This window comes from Lygodium microphyllum, chromosome 21 (genome assembly GCF_053477565.2).
Source record: "Lygodium microphyllum isolate KBCC chromosome 21, Lygodium_microphyllum_v1.1.10, whole genome shotgun sequence".
Lineage (NCBI taxonomy): Eukaryota > Viridiplantae > Streptophyta > Polypodiopsida > Schizaeales > Lygodiaceae > Lygodium > Lygodium microphyllum.
The window spans coordinates 93197220-93221482 of record NC_141155.1 but is presented as its reverse complement, the minus strand read 5'-3'; the positions used below and the strand labels follow the sequence as shown (position 1 = coordinate 93221482).

Here is a 24263-nt window from a genome sequence, read left to right as displayed (position 1 = left end):
GCATTATTTCTCCTAGAGCTCCTTCGTAGACCAAAAACGTGGATCAAAATAACAGTCTCCCCTCTGCTGCTCGGAACCCAAATCCGATGGCTCCATTGGCTTCGGAAGGGGAATAAAACCCCAGAACACCTGATCAGGAATCTCCCAAATCACTTCTTCTTCTTCCAGTTCAAAGTGCAGTTTTCAACCTGTCAACAACGATCGCAACGCGTGCAATTTCGCCCATTTGTTTTTTTATGAAAAATCCAATAACAGGCTGAAAAAGTAACTTGCTTTTTGCATGCCATTCTAATCTAAAAGCTTTTCTAACTTTTTTGGATTTTTACAATAAATAATATTAAAAATAGACTGAAAGTGTCCAAAAATCTAATATTTTTGAACTATCTATGCCACAGACACTAGCACTAATGACTTAGATCACATTAACTCTCTTGATCAATAAGAAAGTCGGATAATGATGCATTCCATGCTTTTTCACACTGTCCGCATAGCATCACGACAATGTACAAGCTCATTTAACTCATCCCAATCTTCATGTTCCATCTCTGCGGGCCTTGCCCCTTTGGTCTTAATCGGCTTTGCCTGCTTCTTTTGCAACAAGATATTGTAGCACTATTTTTGCCAGACTGCAAAGTTATGTGCTCCTTCAAGCTTCTTTGTGTGCATGAGATTATTGCTGTCACTACTACCAGCCATGATTTTCAACCCAAATGTGACCAAAAAATTCAGCAAATGCAGGCCCAAACTGTCACACAAGTGACCAAGGTACAAACAAGTACCAACCAGCAATACATAACCATGTAGAAGTAGAAATTTCAGATCTGTAAGTAAATTTTCAGAAGCACAAAACCATGTGCTAGAGCATTCCACAACTGATTACAGCTGTTCCAAGGGCAAATACATCACATTACATGAGAAGTCCCAAATGTTAGCTGCAATTTCTGTTGTATATGTACCCACGGGCATAAAATTTGACACGCACGGTCAAAAGCCCCAAAATCTCTGTGCTCAAAGCATTAACCATACATCTAAACTGTATCTGACATGCATAGAATAGGCCAATTTTGCCAAAATAGAACAATTTCAGCAAAACCCCCGAATATCACTGACCAATCTGTCCCAATTGCATTAATACATGTTCCCGAAAGCATAAAACGAGGAAAATTAGCAAAATTTCACAAAATTTTGCAAAAGCCCTAAATTTCTCTGGTCCAAATGTGCACCAATGGCAGCCAATCTGACTCAGCTGAATAGAATTTCACTAATACGATAAAATCCCCAAATTTAATGGGTCCAATGTTGAGAAATTTCACTCAGATGAGCAAAATTTCAATAATTTTGGTGAAATTCCCAATTCAAATGCGCACAATGTCTGCAATTTCTGACGCAAATGCCTCAATTTTGCATGAACAACACTCGATCTGGAGAAGCCCCAAATTTCTGGGCCTAGATTGCACAAAAATCGAAAGCAGTGCCTCCACGCGTGAACCCTCGATAAGGGAAGAGGAATTTCAAAAAAGTTTGAAGGGAAAAAAGGTTGCATGACAGGTCCATTGACCCGTCAGTCACGCGCCCGTGAGCCCTACTGGTCCTGTCTGTTGCACGCTCGTGAAGTCGCCCGTCTAACGCCTGGCTGCTGTCTCCCGTCCGCAGTGTCTTTCCTACAGCCCCGTCACGTAGGTCGTTTCCTCCAGCCCTGTCACGCAACACCATTTTGCAGAAGTCGCCTGGTTCACCTGTTGTTGCCTGCCTACCAAGTCAATGCATGATGTCACCTGGTTAAAAAACGACCTGTCGGGGTTTCTAGACTGTCAACTAACAATGCAGCACACACACGTGCTTGAGATCAGTGGCGACCTCATGATTTTGCGCAAGCGAAACACTAGAGATATCTCGCATGGACTCCGAGGAGCGCGAACACCTTAGCCGAAGCTCTGATACCAATTTGTTAAGCTTAGTGAGCAAGGGGATCGAGACACGTAGTGGCTGTTAGCAGCAAAGAGAGTGAGAGAGTAGTGAGTGAGCACAATTTGTGGGTACAATGATGAGTGTACCACTTTAGGTTTTTAGATAGATATATATATAAAAGTACAAGTGCTAAGGGTGTGTTCACATCCGAGCACGTTTAAAAAGGCACGAGGACCTTTATTTCCATTAGAGAAAAGTTACTGATAGTAAAATGTCTCGTGCAAGGCAAGACATTCGTGACATAACTGGTTGGGAATCACCGGTAGAAGCATATTCAATGTATGCATATTTAGCAAAGGTACACAACACGAATATACTTGTTGAAGAGAAACGAAAGAGAGATAAAGATAATGCAGGGACATCTAAAAGAGTGACAAGAAGAAGTGTGAATCAGCCTAAAGCTACAAATTAACCACCTCCCGAGCATGTTATGGAAGAGGTCAGTCAGGAGCAAAAACAGGATAGCAAACAAGAAGGCAAAAAGGAGGGTAAGCAGCCAGGATATAAGTTACAATCTGACATTGAGACAGCCACAAATCTTAAGAAGGTTCTTGAAGAATGGATCCTAAACAGTCGGGTGGAATTCACCTTGGGAGAGATGCTTGGCATCGCCAAGCGAGAATTTCATGATGAGATCATTGACATCATTAAGAGGAAGCACCAGTTCCTTGGTGATACCACTAGTGCATTGTTGCAAAAGAGGAAACTGGTTTGTTGGGTATTCGGGCTGAATATGAGCATGAAGTAAGTACTGGATTATCTATGCAAGATGCTACTAATCAGTGGACAACATGTGGAAAATAGAAGAAAGTGACTGAAAATGCATTGTCTTGTAGCAATATGCATGGTGGAATAAGACAGATGTAACAATATGGGGAAGAGACTCTAGGATTTATTCCTTAAAGTCATTACACAATAAATCATTGAGCCAGGGCTACCACTGAAACGATAGTGAAAATAGGGGAACGTGAAACTCCTTGTATTACTTTGTTTGACCATGGGTTTGAGATTAATGTCATTGAGCGTGGATTGTACGAGAATTGTGCATGGCCTGTGGACACTAATCATGGTTGGCATATGAGGGCTGCAAATAATTCTTCGGGAGAACTCTACATAGCATGCCCTAATGTAAACATGACGAATGGTGATGTACAAGAAAAGCAACACTTCTTTGTGCAAGATAATTCCTCATATGCAGTGATTTTGGGACGACCCTATATTACAAGAGTGCGTATAGAAACAAAGGTGCTTGATGATGATTTTGCTTATGCAAGAGTCAGAAGCAAGGATGGGAGGAAAGTAGTCCAATTTCTTACTATTTGTGTTAATCATCCTAGAAATCAGAATACGCTTCGAGAGTCTCCTTTGCCTCCAAATGCAAGGGAATTCAAAGACCTGGATTTTCATTAAGCATTGCTGTAATGCGGAGCTATAGTAGTGCTATTCAGAGGATGTACTCGCCTCTTGATGAAATAAAGCATGTATTTACTATTGGTTATTCTCAGTTTACAGCAAACAGTTCATGTTGGTTTAAGCCTATGGAAGCTATGTGCAAAACTGAACGCGTATCTATGAAACGGGCTACTAAGGAACTGAGAGCATTGGGACTGTTAGCTGAAAATGAAGGCATTTCAGGCATCTTTTATGGGCTGAATATTAATGACACTATGGCTGAAATTTCAGCAACTATACATGCAGGAAATGAGACTGAAAACAGTGTTGTCAGTATGTTCTTTGGACACGTATGATATTATACTATTGTCTGCTCAACAGGAAGGATTACAATGGGCTGAAGCACTTATGGAGACAAAGTATAAGACAATTGACAAAAAGGTGAAACCAATTGCTTTGCTGCTTCCACCAAAAAGTGAGTCTGTATGAAAAAGTGTCAAGGCAACCAAGCTTACGGGATCCTAAAGATATAGGTTATCACCTTACATCTTAAACACTACAATAATTGAAAGTTGATGTAGAAGGGTTTCCTTTCCCTACTGAAAGAGACTGTTTTATGCAAATATTAGCTAGGTATGGAAAGGCATTTGCATTTCAGCCAACTGAAACAGGTTGTGTGGATCCAAATGTTGTCTCTCCTATGGTAATACTTACTGTGCCACATGTACCATAGACCTTGAGGCCTATTCCAGTGCCTAAAGCTTACTTGCCAAAGCTAATGGATTTGCTAAATGAAAAGATTCACATGAAGATCTTGGAGCCCTCTTCAGCCCACCTCCACCGGTACCTTATGAAAACATTCATCTTCTAGTGCCTCCGCATCAATTGGCACTCATTGGACACTCACAGTCTATTTCTGCCTACCCACCTCTTCCCCCTCCTCCTTATGAGATACCTCCACTACCACCACCATCTTACCCTCCACATCCATTTTACCCCACATTCCCAACACCTCATGGTTCTACCTCATCTCCACCAAGGATGCATTCAATGACAAGACTCATTTTAATGGATCAAACTTTACAACTTGGTCGAACTTGATGAGATATGTCCTTGACTCACAGAACCTATGGAATCTTGTGTAGGGGTTGGAACCCCAACCCGATCCTGCACTTGTTCCATACGAGGTTATCCGCTCATGGAAGTCTAGGAATGCCTCCGCTATTGTTGAGCTGATGCAAGGCTTATTGACTGAGTTTCATTCTCAACTTCAACATTTTGACTTAGCATCAAAGCAATAGGCACACTTGACTGACCGCTATGCAACTCAGGATAGAACCCGTCAAAAAAATCTTGACCATGGGCTTCAAAACTTCAAAACCTCTAACCGGGATGACTTGAAAGTCAAGTTGGCTGAGTATTGACGTTTCCTTGCTGAATTCTCCACTACAAGGACTCATAAGTCCTCTAATACTCAAGTTATATTGTTTCTTAACAAGCTACCGCATAAATACTTCAATTTTGTACAGCAAGTGGTTTCTCTGCCCAATTTTCCCACGTTCTATGAATTTGAGAGTCAACTATTGTGTTATGTACGGTTATTCGATCAGTTTTATATGAATAATCACTCAGAGGAGGCTCTTATTGCTCATTCTCAAAAGGGGCAGCAAGGAAAGGGTAAACAAAATCAAACTTCAAATCAAAATCAAAATAAAAAACAAAATCAAGCAGGAGAATCACAAGGAAAATCCTAGTCTCAACTCAAACCCGAGTGGCAGAATGTACCTACGAAGAATAGATATTGTCAACGTTGCCAAAAGACTAGCCATTTTGACGACGAGTGTCGATCAAAGGAAAGAGACATAGCACCAAAACCCAAGTCACAAACCCCCACTCCTCAGTCCAGCAACCCCTCTCAAGGGAGGCAGGGTGATGGCCTTCCTCACCTGAAGCATGTCAGCTCAAAGAGCAGCATCGTACCCCATCCCTAAACAGTCTACACATAGAGCTAAGGCACCTCTTGATAGATTCATGTTGATCTTTGTAGACTAACATCCATTGCCGCCTTGAACAGCGTGTTGTACTTTTTTTAAGTAGTGGATGATCGTTCAAGATACATGTGGGTCTATTTTCTCAAGCATACATTCGATGCTTTCATATATTTCTCTGCTTGGGTACTAGTGGTTCGTAACCAAACGGACCGTCGTATTGGTTGCATGAGGAGTGATAGCGGTGGTGAGTTCATCTCCCACGAGTTTTTCGAGTCTCTATAGCAGCATGGTATCTCTCGCCAGCTCACCTCTACCAACTCCCTCTCTCAGAATGAAGTCGTAGAGCTTAGGGACCAGACAGTCATGGAAATGGCACGCTCTATGCTATTTGCAGTAGAGCTCCCTAAGCAACTTTGGGTTAAGACTGCTAACACTGCGGTATACATCCTCAACCGGTACCCGACTGCCGCTCTTCCTCAAAAGGCCCCATACAAGGCATTAATTGGCTCTCGGCCTATCATATTCCACTTCAGAGTCTTCAAGCCCTTTGAGCGCATACTTATAGGTTTGTTATAGGGAAACTTCTTTGGTTAATTCATACTAGGCCAAACTTAGCTTACTCCGTCACCATTCTCAGTCAGTATTTCATAACACCCAGGATGTCACATTGGATTGCATGTCTTTGTGTGTTGCGTTATTTACAGTGTACTTATTCTTATGGCCTCACTTATGGTTCTGGTTTATATTTGCAGGGGTACACTAATCTTGATTGGGTAAGAGATCCTGACATTCAATGTTCCCATGGCGGCTACCTCTACACCTTGGGCACGGCTCCCATTTCTTGGTCCAGCCACCATAAGCAAGAGACAATAGTGGCTTTCACAGCCGAGGCTGAGTATAAGGCTCTCTTCGATGGCACCACCAGGGCCATCTACCTGAGGAGCTTACTAGCGGCGTTTCACTTTCCTTGCGACTCTCTCACCGTTGTCTATTGTGACAACCTGAGTGCCATTGCCCTTGCGGGCAATCCGATCATCACACCACAGACACGGCGTGTGGGAGTCTACTTTTACTTTTCCGTAGAGCAAGTTGAGCTAGGCACTATCCGCCTACAGTTTGTGCCTTCATCAAACAATTTTGCAAACATTTTGATCAAAGCGATCAACCGGTCGATTCTTCAATACCTTCTACCCAAAATCAACTTTGGCACACCCTCCCCTACTTCTTCAAATTGATGGGAAAAGGGTGCTTCCCTCTTGCTTTCCCTTCCGGTTTGGGAGGGGACGGCTACTTCTCTTGATAGTGACAGTGCTGATACTTACAGTTTTTAGGCATTCATTCATTCATTTATTCTTTTGTATTGTACTTATGGGTATTTGTAACTTCATCCACACTGTCAAGATGACATGATTGTAGAAGGGCACTTAGGCAATTCAACAATTTCCCTGCAAGGGCACTGTCCCAGTGGCACCATTGCATTGCATTTTAAGTAAGCATGACATCTTGCATCTCCCTTTGCATTACCCCATGCATTGGCATTCTATTCATATAAACATACATCTGTGCGCATTTGTCTTTTTTCGGTCTTTCGGAGTGGTCAACACTAGATCCACCATATTCGTCGCACTGCACATCGCAGTCTCCAAGAGAGTTCTCACTTGCTTTGCTTGTCTTGCTTGCTTCACATCTTTGCTATATTTGTGTCACCCACACCTTAGCCATTTTCCTTCTTCACCAACACCCAATAATGGTAGGGATAGTATGCTTGTTTTGTGAAGGTCTTGGGTCTCACCATCCATTATCACTCTCCCATTTGGAGTACGGATACCCAATAGGACGAAAACTAATTTGAAATTCTCACTTAATATTAACTCTATCAAAACTACAAAGCCCTATAAATTTATTTTTTTTAAAAAAATCCATGATTGATTCTAGGCCTCTCTGGGGTGATCACTTTGGCTCCCTCGGTAAGATTATCATCGCCTCTATAGTCTTAGTAGACCACTAGGCAGCCAATACGAACCCTTTGTTCGATGCTCTGGCTGCTTTGGGGTGGGACACCTTGGGGTAAAAGACAAAGAAAAAAAAAGGGGGTTTACTGGTCTACTTCTCGTGGCACCGTTGTTGGGCCTAAGAGGAGGTGTTGAGCTAAAAATGTTGTTGGGCTTGAGAGGAGATGTTGAGCTAAAAATACATTAGCTTCACTTAAACAACCCCAAAATATACTTAATTAAGGAAGAAACCTTGTTTATTTTTTTAAAAATGCCTTCCTAGAGTGTGTCTGTATCCCATAAGTACAAACCCACTTGGGAGGGCCCAAACTTTCTATAAATAGGTATGCTAACCTCCATTCAGCCCTAATCTCGTTTTTGCAAGTTTCAGGTGTTTTCATCTTGTTGTCCACACCCTGTTCGCGAAAGACATCGCAGTCCAAGCCGTGCATTGCAATCTTCACTCATCTAGCGCATGTTTACTGTCATACAGCCTACCACGTCAATATACTGCTACATTTGCAAGCCCCAGCTGTCGCCATCATCTCCTGTCTGTTGCTGCTGTCTTTCTCACTCCTCACCTACGTTTTTAGTCTTTCCCTCTCCTCCACTGCTGTCTACATCACATTCAGCCTTCCTTGGTTGCATTTGCTAGTGCTCAATATCCGAAGGCTGCCTTGCTACAATTCGGGATCTGTTCAGAGTATGACACACTCCCCAACTTATTACCCCTGCCCTGATCCTTGAGATACAAGAGTTTGAGGTACAGTATTCATTCACTACATTGTGTTTGTTGCATGAGCATTGTATATTCAATAGTCATATCACTTTATTCATTCTCTGTGTTCATTGTCTCTAAGTTACCCTTTTGATTGAGAACAGCATTACAAAGGACTAGATAACGAAAGTTTGTGACTAGGATATCATGAACAAGAGTATTCATGGCAGGTTGTTGGATCTATCTAAGACCAAACAGAAGGCTGCGGGTGGATTCCAAGCGCAGCACATGCAAAATTACTTAGTTGAATCCAATGATTGACAGATTTTTCCCCTTTTCAAGAGTAAAAGATTATTTCCCCCTTTGGATTCTCTGCATTAAAAATGTGTGGGCCTGCAACACTGCCAAACTAGCAGAGTGAGTAGCAATGTGCCAACCTGCCACGTGGCAACTCAATGACTGCCACATCATCCACTACACGGCTTGCCATATGTTTGCTGCTGACATGTGCCTATGATCAACACCCAGAACATGATAAATCAAAGACTGAAATCTGAACTAGTCAAAGCTTCCTCTCTCAAAATCCGAAATTTCCATTCTGTACCTCTATTTCACAGTCCAAATGATAATTTATCCGAGATCTAAAAGTAATTCTTAGGGTTACAGTAAGGACGTGTAGGGAAGCTTACCGTAGCTTCTGAGCTTGGTGCCTAGAGCCACAATGTATTGCTCCAAAACCCAATTGACGAACACGTGCGATTACTCTAGAGAGAGACTTCGCCATAGCCAAGCAGGCACAACCTTCTCTCCTGAACAACAACGACATTTGCGTTGCAGCAAAATAACCCTTTCAGTCTGATTACATGCAAACGTAAATAGTTATAACTATTGCATGTCTATAAAAACTAGAGGACCACTTTCTAAGAATCTATTCTATATTTTATTTGGAGCTTTAGCTTGGGGATTGCGAACCAACCAAAAGCCTATGTAGCACGAGGTGAAGTTTGCTACTCAAGAAATAAAGAAGGCTTTTTCTTGAAAGGTGAGTGGGGGTTATATTTATTTCTTGAAGAGCAATCTTTGCTCCCAAACTATTCCCATATGAAGGGATGCTTTGGCAGTTTGGCCAAAGGTGGGGAACCCATGGTCATGGCAGTGCTTTTTGTAGAGCTAGTTCGTGACAAGCATTGATATTCGACTATTTCTACTCTCTGTAGTTAGCAATTGGTATGATCGACATCAACATCGATGTCTTTCAAAGGCACCTCGGTGGTGGCTCAATCACCCACTACTTAGGTACCCATGGTCCTATTTGATTCATTGTCGTATGTACTACAAGTGGCTCAATCACCCACTACTTAGGTACCCATGGTCCTATTTGATTCATTGTCGTATGTACTACAATGGTCCTTTCATAATTGCACATTTTATTGTACTTATCAGCCATGATCTCAGAGAGGCTTTTAGCAACATACATATCTTGGGTGCACAAATTCACAATTAGAGTACATTTTATTTTTTAGGTGGCACGCGTTTAATGCTTCCCAACTTGATTTATTAACATATTAAGATGTTGGCCATCCTATTCTTCATTACTTCAGCCTATGTAAGGCAACCTCTCATCTAAAGACAAGCGGAGCACTTTGTTGGTTGCCCACATTCCATACCTTTGTATACACTCTTGTGCTTAAGTACAAGGATTTTATTTCCCCAATTTATTACTTCTTAGTTCATGTGTTCTTGTTTTTTGTTCAATTCTTTGTATTTACAACAGCTCTTATCTTTTCACTCCAATTGCTCCACATAATTTTGACACAAGCTCCATGGCAAAGTCCTCCATATCTCAAATCCAAACTTACATCTCTCCATTGATGGACTTGACCATCTCAATACCTCGGTTATCTATAACAAACATTGGAGAACGCTACCTTGAGGCTACCCTTTGGAAAAAAAGTCATTAGGAGTGTGGGCATTATCAGCTCCATTTCCTTCCAAGCAAGATCCTCCTCAACATTTCCCCATTGCTCTAACCATTCCTTCCAAGCTACCTTCAACCCCATTTCTCCCACAAGTTCCATACCATCTCCCACCATCTTCTCTACTAGTTCCTTTGGACACTATCCTTTTCATAGAGGGATCCCTGCATAGGGTGATGTGGATGTTGTCTCCTTGGCCCTTCTTTTTGCATCAAAGAAGGCTAAAACAATTGCGAATCATCATCACTTTGGGCTTAACCAACACTGTCCAAGGTTTTTTTGGACTCGTTTTTAAGCTACTAGTGGCATGATTTGTAGTAGGTCTTTATACATTATTATGAAAGCTTCTTAACCACAATAAGAGAGCCCCCTCAAAGCACCATTTATTTAGCCAATGGCAATGTGATCTTAGCATTATGGATAACGGATCTTGTCATAGTCTATGTGACTCCTTTCTACCTATGCTAGATGTATAACTATATTTATCTATCAAAAGTGGACACACCAATGGAAGCGTATACAAATGTTAAAATAGATTGTTGAACACAAGATAGAGAAAAAAGAAGAACACTGCAAAAGAAGAAAACTTGGAAGAATGCTCAGGAAATGGAATCCATATACCAAAGACGAGACAATCGCATACAAGAGTGAGTCACTGGCTGCATGGGCATCGGCACCAACTCCTCTCCAACAAGAAGTCCAACTGCTGTGATGATGTAATTGAGGAGGAGGAGCCCCAATAAATAGGCACAAATAGGCCACAAATAGCAGCTAGTCGGCAAGCATTAAATGCTAGCTGACTGGCATAAAATGCCTAAAATGCTACAAATAAATCATAATATAAATGCCTAAAATAAGGACAATGTGCGCAGCCCTAAATGGCATGCACATGCCACAGACACACATGAGCTGACAATCTTGTTAATGCCCCCTCTCAAATCATGGGTGATCTAATACAATTCAATGAGACAATGATAATGACTCATCATATTCCATACAACATAGAACTACCAAAGTAGAACCATGGATGCCCAAGAAGTGGGTGATCAAGCCACCACAAAGGAGCCTCGGGCAGAACCTGATGTCAATGTCGATTGTACCAGCTCTTGAAAATAAAAAAGAACCATAGCATGTCTTTGTGTTTGTCATCAATGTCTCGCAATAGCATACAAGACTAGCTTGTCAAAAATGCCTCTGAACATATGTGGCCATGGATTCCTTGGACCGTCAAAGTGTCCCCTTATGAGAGCTCAAGACAAGAAGCCAAGCCCGCTCTTTGTCAAATAACCAGCTCATCATGAACCTAGATGTCAAACCCAGCTCTACGGTTTGAATCTACCAGACTTCGATCAATGTGTCAGGGACGTCCCACTCTGGAACCTGTGCACCAGTGTACTTGTATAGATGAGGCTCAGCTATCACATCTCACCACCCTCTCACACTCCCTCTCTGGCACTAGAGAGTCATAAGGGATGATCACATCACCTAGGCTAGAAGGCAACAGAGGAAGGGGCAACCAAGCCCTTCCTGCGATCTAAAGAAGCAAATCCCTACTGCGCCTTGGACTTCTCCTTGGCCTGAGGATTGAAGCCTGAGTCTAAGGAAAGGATGACTCGTTGGAGAAATCCGCATCCCGCTTTTTCTTCTTCTCCTTCTTCCGTGAGGCTACTAACTCTTGGCAATTCTTTCGCAAGTGTCCCTTCTGACCACAATGATAACACTGGGCCTTTGACTTCTTCATCCTATCACCCCTACCTGAAGCTACAAAAGCCTCATCTAATCCGCCATAATGAGATGAAAGCTTGCCCTACAAACGCAAAGAAGCCTCATGCTGAAGCAACATTGAGAACATATATGTGAAGCTCACAAGTGTAGATGATGTCTGTGCCCTCAAAGCATTTGTCACTCCATCAAACTCCAAGGGGAGCTTGTAGAGTACTATTCCCATGAGAATGTGCCTTTGGAATGGCAGACTGCATATGTCGAAGCTAGTCTTGTACCATTGTAACACGTAGCAAAAATGATCGAATGGTGTTCTTAGACTTAAACTTCATCTATTGAAGTTGGCCACAAAGGATCACTACACACATGGTGGAAGGTGCCTTGTACAATTCTAAAGCTTTGATCATACTTCAGGAGATGTTCTACAAGAGGTAACCACCATAGAACTTCTTTAGGAATACATCGAAAAATAGCAGAATAGGCACACATATCATCCGCATCCCATGTAAGCACAACTTCCTCCTGGTTATCCTCGTCAAAATCTTCAAGTAGTGGAAAAGGACCCTGAGGACGAGAGAATAGCTCCACAAACAATGTACCATAACCGCTTCTGCACAAACCAGGCTTTCATGACAACACTCCATGTTAGATAATCAAGTCCATGTAACTTATCATCTGTAGAAGTGCACGGAGGAGCCATATGGAGAGGATAAGAAGAGAAGATGGAGAATAGAAGGTATACAGAGAGAAGATATTGCCAAACCAACAACAAAGACTTCACAAAATGAGAGTTCACATGCAGTGTAAACCAAAAATCTGATCAGAAACGAAAGCCGATTGCTGCAAAATGATGAAAACCCAGTCAAAACCTGCCAAAAACAGCAAAAATGGCCTGTAAAAATAGTCATTCAGCCACAATTAGGGTCAAAAAACCAAAATGCAGGCTGTGTCAGCAATTAATGCAGCAAATTGATGACAATAGGCTGAAACATTGGCACACGCTGAAAACACAAGGTGCTGGGCTGAAAACATAGGCAGCAGTTGACCACACACATGCTGAAAATGATCAGCAACACATAGCCTGATCAGCAAAGGGAAAAAGGACCTGCAATCAACAGAAAAACCAGCAACAAAAACCTGGATTAACCTAATACCATGTCAGAAGTGGATACAGCAATGGAAGCGTATCCGAACGTTGAAATAGAATGCCTAAAATGCTACAAATAAATCACAATATAAATGTCCATCCTTGCCCTCGTACGTAGTAGGGACTTGTTCGATGAATACGATCCTTACGGTATCATACAGTACTAATCCATACAATTCCGTACGAAAATACTGCCACTTTTTTGCCACCGCATCCCAATCAAAGCCAATTCCGCGCTTTCTACTTGCATTTTTGTCCCATTTTCTGCCTATATGGCACACTTGCCAACCCATTGCCACTTGCCATTGGATGCCCATTGCTCATTGGATGCCAATTGCCATTGGATCCCATGCTCTAGCCTTAGATGCTCTTTTCCACACTCTTGAGCCTTCTCTCCTTGTTACATTACTAAATGTAACTTGTGGGAGACAGGCGCGAGGGATGACCATCCGAGAGGGGGCCTTGGGCACCCGAACGGGGTCAAGGGGAGTCTAGAGAGTAAGTGAGTCTAAGATTAGTAGGACTCACCTGAAGCGAACGGCTGGCAGATGGAACTAGGAAGAGGAGCCAGCACTCTTCTAGGCGAGATTGGGAGGTGAAAAAAAACATCACTCGTGCCATTTGAATTCACAAACAAATGGGCCGTCGTCGGAAGTTTGGCTACTAGCTGCGTCATACTGATATCAGAGCCGAAGAGCCGTCGAGTCTTGTCCTCACAAAGAGCCGTCAGGTCCTGTACTCACGAAGAGCCACGGGTCCTGTCTTCACGAAGAACTGCCGGGTCCTGTCTTCACCGGGTCATGTCAAGTAGTCGTTTCACGAGTCGTTTAACGAGATTGGCAGCCGGGACACGTCAGTCATCATTCTTTGTGTTAACGATGGCGACCACGATGGCAGAGCTCCTCATGCAGTAGGACTGCATAAGGAAAAGGTTCAGGCAGCCAAGGACTTTTTGGAGGATATGAATAGTATGTTAAACTTTGCTCAAGAAAATATAAAGAAAGCTCAAAATCGAGCTAGAGCTTATGCAGATCCTCACCGAAGAGACATCTCCTTTGAAGAAGGAGAATTGGTCTATCTTAAGGTGCCTGAACAAACTAAAACCATGAAAACGAGACGATGTCCAAAGCTTTCACCAAGATATTGTGGTCCTTTCATAATACTTAAAAGGGTGGGAGAACAAGCTTACAAGCTCCAACCACCTGCTGGTAGTAAAACACATCTAGTTTTTCATGTAAGTAAGCTAAGGAAGAAGCTGGGTGATTTGGATAATCTAATCTTAAATGATAACATTGAGGAGCTATTAGATAACCAATCTAATCCACATGAACCAGAAAGAATATCAAATGTTCGTAACAGACAAACAAGAAATACTATTTATCAAGAATGTTTAGTCAAATGGAAAGATTGTTCAGAAGAAAGCTCAACATGGGAGCGAGTAAGTACTTAAAGAAAAAGGTTTCCCAATTTACAGTTGGACCTTCCAAGTATCGTTTTCGAGGACGAAACCGATTCTTAAGGGGAAGGAAATGTTACATTACTAAATGTAACTTGTGGGAGACAGGCGCGAGGGATGACCGTCCGGGGGGGGGACGCCTTGGGCCGGATCAAGGGGAGTCTAGAGAGTAAGTGAGTCTAAGATTAGTAGGACTCACCTAAAGCGGACGGCTAGCAAACGGAACTAGGAAGAGGAGCCAACACTCTTCTAGGCGAGGTTGGGAGGTGAAAAAAAACGTCACTCGTGCCATTTGAATTTACGAACAGATGGGCCGTCATCGGAAGTTTCACTACTAGCTGCATCATACTCCTCTTCCACTTTGGATCCCTATATTGTTCCACTCTCTTCTCTAGCCTATAAAAGGTGCTTCTCCCCTCCATCCTTCCACACCAAATCAACAAGCATTCTCATTGCTCATGCTTCTCTCTTCAAGTAAGCTATCTATCTATCAAGATTCAAGCTTATCCCAATTCCTACCCCCTCTTTCTCTAGCTTCCATCCCCTCTCTCTCTAACTTTCAAGTCTCACTCTCTCTTTCTCAAGGCTCAAGGCAAGCCTCTCACTTTCCCTTGGGCCTTTCTCTCTCAAGCCTCTCTCTCACTCATGACTCTCCCTCTCCATCGGCATCATGACTCATGAGAAGCACACGGCCTTCAATTTGCATGCCATCCACATGGGGAGGGACACAAAGAAGTCCAATTCTCACCATTGGAGGTGTAAGTATTGCGGGAAGCGCTACACAAGTGGTGCAACCGGACTTCTCCAACATCTTTCCAAGATGGGGGGGCAAGTTGCTCCATGCAAGGAAATCCCTCAAAACATTGCGGACAAGATTCTCGCCAGGATGAGAACAGGGTCCACTAGACTAGAAGAAAGTGACATGTCAACACCAACACCTATGCTTACTAATGAGGAAGCATCGAATGTGGACATATCTTCAACCGATGTAGGTGAGGCATTGGTGACAAGGACCCCACGTCTGCATCCAACTCTAGCAAAGACAAAGAGTGAAGCCTCATGCGGCACCGAAGAGGCGATCCTCTCTCTCTCAAGCTCCCAATTGTGTAGATCGATTGCACGCACAATGATTGAATGCAATCTTGCATTCAATGTCCTAAAGCAAGAACAATGGAAGAAGATGGTAAAAGCCAATGCCAATGTGGGTCCATGTGAAGGATGGACCCATGTCACATACAATGATATGAGGACGAAAAAGATTAATGAAGAGAAGGAGAGTATTGATAGAGCCCTTGATCCTATTCGAACCGCATGGACAAAATATGATTGCTCCATTCTCACCGACAAATGGATTGATCATAAAAAAAGGGGGTATCATCAACATACTCGTCTCACGTCCACTCCGCACTTACTTTTTGTGGGCCGTAGACACTAGCAAGAGGGAAAGAAAAAAGACTGGCACCTTTATCTATCGCCACATTCCGCAAGCTATCATTGAGGCATGCATTGACTTTTATATATGTTATTTTTATTATTCGTGAATCATAATTATCTATCTTTATTTTCTCTTTAATATGTATCTCAATTCTCTCTCCCCCCCAAGCCTCTATCCCTCTCAATTCTTGAAAGGCGGATCTTTCAAGGGTCAATCGCCTCTTTAAGAAGGGCTTTGGACCATTGAGAAAGGTGATGGACTATGAGCACCAAAGATGACTAGGTCTTTTCTTATTGGAGCTCCAACGGTGCAGAGTAGCATTGTTACGGGATTAGAGCCAATCCCAGCCATATCCGCCCCTCCAAAGAGTAGTTACAAACTTTTTTAGTATAACTAATCCCCCGGCACACCTTAGACACTACATCTCCTACTGACAGGCACCATCGAGGAACATCATCAAGTGGCATCACAATAGACAGAGCTACAGCGTTATGCAGAGCACGCCGCCCCGAGGTACCTGCTCGACAACGTGGGCATGCTCATATGCAACACATTCACGCCATGATTGCTTGCTGCAAATGAAGATTACCGTGTTGACTCAATTAGAGATAGCTAGTAGAGTTTTGGTGGATTCCATAGACTAAGAGGGAGATACTCTATACTCTTTCCTTATTTTTCATTTCTCATTTCAGTTTATCATGTAGATCTAGACATAATTTTGTTTTTCTTCTCTGATGAGAGATGATGATACCCATTGTACTGGTTATGGTCTCATAGGCCATCCAAGCCTTCTAGAGACGTTATTAGATCTCTCTCTCTCTCTCTCTCTCTCTCTCTCTCTCAGAGTATTGTGATTTGCGGTTGTAGGTGGGCCTAACATACATCAAATTGTCAACGTATGGGCTGTTTGCTTAAGGCCAATGTTTGCTTAAGGCCAATGTTTGCTTAAGGCCAAGTTTCCCACAATTGTGTGGACTCCATGTGCAAATCATTATTTGGACTTGCTCATGGAGGACATTGGAAAGCCCAAGTGGGTGAAGAGAGTGGTCTACAAAGCCACATCAATTGTCACCTTCTTCATGGTAAGGTAAAGTTGCTTGTGATGTATCACGAGCATAGTAGACTCAAGTTGAAGAAGCCTTCTTCAACTCACTTTACTTACATGTGGTTATTACTCGATCCCCTTTATAAGGTACGGTTCTGCCTTGCGCCAAACCATGGTATCCACTCTATGGAATAAGTGGGATGGCTATGGAGCGCTTGTGCCTCAATGAGCAGTTTTGGCAGAAGTTCGTGCCATTGTCATTGTCATGACTTCCTTTTATAGGGTGTTACATATAAGTGTTTGCAAGGGGTCCACCATGGGCCTTTTCTTTCACTTCTTTAGAGCAACATTGGTGGAGACACATGCTTGCACACTGATCACAAAGACACAGCATGTATATGTTCTAGAGATAGTAGAGAGAAGATGGACATGGATGCATAAGCCCATCCATGGTTTTGCAACATTAGTATATCCGGCCTACAAGTCGTCGGCAATCATGAACAATAAAGAGCTCCGTTCAGACCAGCTTGCTTACTTGACACGTGTGATCCCTATGGATAACCACAATGCAGTGTTGGAGGAGCTAGGATGCTATTGGATTAGAAAGGGCATGCGGCTTTTGCTTCTCCCACTTATTGGAGGAGAGAGTCACTTGTGAAGTCTCTATTTTGGTAACAAAACTTTGGATACGCACTAGAGACCCTTTAGCTCTTAGCCATGAGAGTCCTTGCTCAAGATTGCTCTTCAGGTGCACATGAGAGAAACTGCACTGCCTATTCTCTCATTGACATGAAGATTCGCAATCGGATTAGCACACGACAATCAAAGCGGCTAGTCTATTGCCACACTAACTTACACATGATGAGGGCTATGATGAGCATGGGTAGTCCAAAAAAGTAACACTTAACCATAAAATTTAAAATTTGTTATTTTAAACTTTAAAGTTTATACTTTACAATTTAGACTTTAGCATCTACAATCTTATGTGTATTGTGTAGGTCAATGTTGATACATTCAAGTTGATAGGCGCACTCTTCCTAGTGCACATCAAGAGGTGGATGAGAAGAAAAAGATGAGCTTTGTGGAGCTCTATAGAGAGCTTATAGTAGCAAATACTCGTGACACTCACAGTCAGCGTGCTCATGAGCGAGGAGTTCCAATAGGTGGTAGCAGGGGCATGGTCATTCAACGCCCTTCGACATCGTGGAGGGGTGGTTCAAGTGGTTTGCAAACATATGTAAGGCGGGAACTCTAATAGTTCCCATCTCATACTTCCTGATGATATCCCCAGCCTGCCTACACAATCAGTGCCTAGGGAGCCATCATTTGATGATGGTAACTTCATCAGTGAGGTGTCTCATCATTCGATACCAAGGAGCCATCTTTACACTCTCTTGATGAACACTCAAATGATTCTGAAGATGATGATAGTGATGCCTCATCATAGATTCATAGGTCTCTCTCTTTTTTGTATCTTCTATCATTGTATCTATATGCTGTTGTGCTAAGAAATGCACTTAGCCACTTAAACAGCCCCAAAACATGCTTATTTTAGGCTTATTTTAGCAAAAAACCCTAAAACGATAAGCGGATCGAGAAAGTTAAGTGGGAGAGGATCTAGAATCCTAATTTTCTATAAATTAGCAGCCAGCCCTCCACTCTTTCACAATCTCGTTTTTGCAAGTTTCAAGTGTTACCAGCTTGCTGCCCACACCTTGGTCACGGAGGACATCTCAGCCCTTGCTGTCCATCACTGTTTCCTACAGTCTGGCACCTGTTTCCAGCCCTCCACACGCTGATTGCTATTGTTTCTGCTTGGCGACTGACTACTGTTCATCTACACTACTAACGTATAGCCTGCCACGCCAGCAAACTCCTGCGTTTGCAGGCTCCAACTACCGCCCTGACAGTTTTCTCTCTCCTGTCTGCAGTCGTTGCAGTCTTTCTCTCTCCTGCAAGCTGTCCTACCTGCGTTTTTAGTCTTTCTCTCTCCTATAGGCTCTGTTTTTAGTCTTTCTCTCTCCTGTAGACTGTCCTGCCTGCGTTTTCAATCTCTCTCTCCTATAAGCTCCGTTTTTAGTCTTTCTCTCACCTGCAGGCTGTCCTGCCTGCGTTTTTAGTCTTTCTCTCTCCTGCAGGCTCCGTTTTTAGTCTTTCTCTCTCCTCACTGCTGTCTGCATCAGATCCAGCTTCTCACTGCTGCATTTGCTGGTGTTTGACATCCGGAGGCTGCCTTGCTGCGATTCGGGATCCATTCGGAGTACGACACACTCTTTAGCTCATTACCCCTGCCCTGATCCTAGAGATACAGGAGTTCGAGGTTCAGTATTCATTCACTGCATAGTGTATTTGCTGCATGAGCATCGTATTATTAGTAGTCATATCATTTCATTTATTCACTCTGTTAGGATATTTATCTTTACATGGTATCAAAGGCTGGTACTCTCTGAGAAACCTAGGCCTTTGATCGGAAAGCTCTTCGCGAGAAGCAAGAACTACACTAGATACTAAACTATTAGGTAGTTTGTGTAGATGGTTGCATAAACAAAGAACTTAGTATTATGGAATCATCTATGCAATAGGATATTGTGAATAGAGCTCCAAGCTATGCATTAGTTAGCACACAAAAGAAATTTCTAGTTGCATTGCATGAAATGAGTAAAGGACTATATGCGCACTCAAGATTAGTTAAAGTAAAATAGCTCGATATCTATGTTGTCAAACATGACAAAGTTAAGTATTGAATAACGCTTGTTATACTAAAGTAAAAGTCTATTTAAAAGTGGTAAGATATCAATCGCCTCTGTAGTCTTGGTAGGTCACTGGGCAACCGATGTGCACCTTTTGTCCGATGCCCTGGCTGCTTTGGGGTGGGATGCCTTGGGGTAAATCAAAATTTAAGTTGGCCTACTTTACTCGCCCTATTTTGGGCCTGTGAGGGAATATTGTGCTAAGAAATGCACTTAGCCACTTAAACAGCCCCAAAACATGCTTATTTTAGGCTTATTTTAGTTAAAACCCTAAAACGGGGAGCGGATCGAGAAAGTTAAGTGGGAGAGAATCTAGAATCCTAATTTTCTATAAGTTGGCAGCCAGCCCTCTACTCTTTCACAATCTCGTTTTTGCAGGTTTCAAGTGTTACCAGTTTGCTGCCCGCACCCCGGTCACGGAGGACATCTGAGCCCTTGCTGTCCATCACTGTTCCCTACAGTCTGGCGCCTGTTTCCAGCCCTCCACATGCTGATTGCTGTTGTTTTTGCCTGGCGATTGACTGCTGTTCATCTGCACTACTGTCGTACAGCCTGTCACACCAACAAATTGCTGCGTTTGCCGGCTCCAGCTACTGCCCTGACAGTTTTCTCTCTCTTGTCTGCAATCGTTGCAGTCTTTCTCTCTCTTGCAAGCTATCCTGCCTACATTTTTAGTCTTTCTCTCTCCTATAGGCTCCGTTTTTAGTCTTTCTCTCTTGCAGGCTGTCTTGCCTGCGTTTTTAGTCTTTCTCTCTCTTACAGGCTCCGTTTTTAGTCTTTCTCTCTCCTCACTGCTGTCTACATCAGATCCAACTTCTCACTGCTGCGTTTGCTGGTGTTCGACATCCGGAGGCTGCCTTGCTATAATTCGGGATCCGTTCGGAGTACAACACACTCTCCAGCTCATTACCCCTGCCCTGATCCTAGAGATACAAGAGTTCGAGGTTCAGTGTTCATTCACTGCATAGTGTGTTTGCTGCATGAGCATCGTATTATTAGTAGTCATATCATTTCATTTATTCACTGTGTTCATTGTCTCTGAGTTACTCTAACCCTAACCCTAACTATGTTCTTTTTATCAGTCTGTGCTTTGTCGTACGGTTTCTATTTATGTTTCTGTGTTAGGGTATTTTTCTTTACATATGCCACTATGAACCATCATCCATATATGTACTAGACTCTAGTTGTATCCCATGTTGCGCGTAGTGCATACGATTGCGAGGGTCATCCTCGTGTATTTATCTTATTTTGTAATGAAATGCCTATTTCCACTAAGCACTTTAAACATGTGTTTTATCATTTAATGATTTATGGTTTTTTTTTAAATCAAGTTAATTTTTTTTCATACTAATATCGTACCGTACCTTGTTAAATCATAAGGTACAATTTAGTACCTTTTTTATTGTACCGTACCGTATCGTACATATCAACTATGTAAATACCTAAAATAAGGACAATGTGCCCAACACTAAATGGCATGCACATGTCATAGCCTCACACATGAGCTAACAATCTACTAACATTATCATCACAAATTTTAGCTTCTACATTATATGTCATAGCTTCAAGCAAGATTCATCTTATAATAGTCTAAATGTTTCACTATGGATTGCATGTTCGTGGTACACAAGGAAACTATGACAATAAAGTGTTTTCTCAAATGCATGATCGTATCGACATGCAATCCCCCTCCCTTAGATACAATGTTGCAATCTTTCCTTGTCTTAGACTTGGCACGGATGTGTTTCCGCTGCTTTATATGCCATTTACTTGAGAGCAAAGACTTGCCTATGTATGTGATGATCCTAAGCCTTTCCTAGAGTTGCATCATGGGTGGTTGGGCGACATAGAGACATTGAAGCTTTTGGTTTTCCTTGATTCTACAAGGTGCTAGACTCCTCGCTAAGGGTTTTGTTCTCTTGTCCCATGCACTCACCATGGAGATTATGGAGACCTGATCTGCTATTTCCTGAGTTGCTGCACTGTAATTTGGCTCTTCACTTCTCCCCCCAGTCCCAATAATAATTGCAAGGAATTGGGCTCCAAAACCACGTGGAAATTGTCAATTAGCTAGTTTCAAATGCCCTTTCTTAAAAGGCTGCTTATGTCCTTTTGGTTGAGAGCAGCTGTATAAAAGACTAAATAACGCAAGTTTGTGGTTGGGATATCATGAACAAGAGTGTTCATGGCAGGTTTTTGGATCTGTCCAAGATCAAACAGCAGCCTGCAGGTGGATTCCAGGGATCTAGAGCGCAAGACATGCAAAATTACTCGTTCGTTGTTGACTGATTTTTCCCCTTTTTATAAGTGTAAGTATTATATCCCCCTTCTGATTCTCTGCACTCAAAATGTGCGGGCCTGCGGCACTGCCAAACCAACAGAGCGAGTAGTAATGTGCCAACCTGTCACGTGCCCATTCAATGACTGCCACGTGATCCACTGCACGGCTTGCCATGCGTTTGCTGCCGACGTGTGCCCGTGGTCACCGCCCAGAATATGACAAATCCAAAACTGGAATCTGAACTAGTCAAGTTTGGGCCGAGCTTCCTGTCTCCAAACCCGAAATTTCCATACTGTACCTCTATTTCACAGGATCTATAAGCAGTTATAAGGGTTAGGGTAAGGGTGTGGGCGTGGGCGTGGGCGTGCAAGAAAGCTTACCGTAGCTTCTGAGCTTGGCGCCTAGAGCCGCAGTATATCGCTCCGAAGCCCAGTTGACGACGGGTGCGAATACTCTCGACAGAAACTTCGCCATATCCGCGGAGGCGCAACCTTCTCTCCCAACAGGAAAGATGTCTATTTGCAAAACAAGCCTTTTAGTCTAATTACTCATTACATTACACGCCAGAAAGCATAAATGCGTTTCTGCATGTGAACTCGAGGCTTGTTATACAGTAGATGACGGACATTCAACCTCTGCCCAGAGTCTGTGCATGTAATTTTGGAAAATGGGTTCGGATCATGGACGGAAAGTTTTTACACACCAAATGGATATATATTATCCAAAAAAAAAGTTTTTTTTGATTGGTTGTAAATACAAAAAGTGCACTTTTGTTTCACTTTATGAACTCGGCAAGGGAGACTGGGTGGGTTTGGAATTCGTTTGTAAACAATAGGTCATGTCCTCTCCACTATGCAAAGAACTGGAGACCCCCAACCCCTAAAGAAGTACTTTAATTGCTTAACACTTATTGCAAAATGAGCATATGCCATTTGGTGTGTAACCAACTTAAGCCGGGGACGAATTCCTCTACAAGTACTGGATGTATCTATAAAAAGTGATGATCAAAAGTAGGCAATTATAGCTTACAGGGATATATCTATAAAACTTGAAGAACCAACCTTTCTAAGAACAAGTATAAACTAGTTGGCATGTATTGCCTACCAAGCCCGCTAAACTACACACGACTGGAATCGTTGCAAAGCCTACCAAAGTTTTGCTTCACTTGTTTTGCATTCTGTCGAGCAAAAAGGAAAGAGTACTCATACATTTTCTCTCAAATAAATACTAAGGGTGCACTTCACATTTCAAAACAACATGCAAGTATGCACTCACACGCACATAGAGCATTTTGACATATTGCCTTTAGATGTCTTAAATTAACATCTTCTTGCATGCTTTTTCTTCTAATTTGTCTCCCTCATTTATCTCTATCAACCAAAGCTACATTTCAAGAATTAGAATTTGATTTAAGCCTACATGGCACGTGTGTCATGATTTGAAACTATCATAAAAATATATATCATAATTCAAGCCTACATGGCCAATGTATCATGATCTATAGAAAACACACACACACACACACACACACACACTCTCTCTCTCTCTCTCTCTCTCTCTCTCTCTCTCTCTCAACTCCAAAATTCATGTATGCAGCATAACATTGACCTTCTACAAAGTCATCTAGAGCTTGGTTCTTGCCTCCATTGCATTAGCCAGAAGTCACCTTTTAGAATATAATGTTTAGACTTTGGGATGAACTTATTAAGGCAAAGTAAGAGGTTATGGCCATCTCTATGCATTAGTTCCATGATTAATTGATGCATTCCCAACCATATAGAATATTAAAATTTAAACTCATTGATGTTGTTATCTCTACTATTCATGTTCTTACTACCATTGCCACTTAGTGACCCTTCAATGCAATCCATTGCTCCTTCGTGCTTCCATGTCCAAGTTCAATTTGAAAAGAATTTGCATGCACCTGTGAAGTGCTACTATGTTTGATTCCTTGGACAATGTCTTGGTCAAGCAAGTGACATTTATGAGCTCCCTTTTATGTGAATGTAAATTATCTTTGGCCCTTTCATATGTTGGGGATAAAGGCGCCTTTGCCTAGCCACCCGTGTATTACTACACTGACAGTACCCACCACTGCACACTGCATGTGGCGGGCGCCCATCACCGTCACTTTATTCTTTGTTCTTTTAGCGACAATTTGAATAAAGGAAGGCCCAGTCACACATTGTGACTATTGGAGTTCCCATTTGTGTCTCTCTCTCTTTTTGCTCTTGCTCTCCGCCACAGCTCACTTCCAAGTAAGCTTCGATCCTTCTCACCTTTCAATTGGTATCAGAGCTTTGGATTAGAGCTTGATCATGGAGCTTGGCCCGGCATTACTTCAGCCCGGATTGAAGACCTAGAGCTTGGAGCTTCAATGCCAGTAATGAC

At 42.5% G+C, this 24263-nt stretch overlaps 1 protein-coding gene across 1 annotated transcript in view; it reads right to left on the bottom strand.

Moving 5' to 3' along the window:
• The window catches only part of LOC148018290 (cytochrome b-c1 complex subunit 7-2, mitochondrial-like), a 29282-nt gene extending 6761 nt beyond the window's left edge, over positions 1-22521 (bottom strand). Inside the window, exon 1 of the mRNA XM_087661487.1 lies at positions 22253-22521. Within this exon, the coding sequence (XP_087517613.1) occupies positions 22253-22346 (94 nt within the window). The 5' untranslated portion in view covers positions 22347-22521. The remainder of the gene's footprint in view (positions 1-22252) is intronic.
• Positions 22522-24263: the final 1742 nt, after the last annotated feature.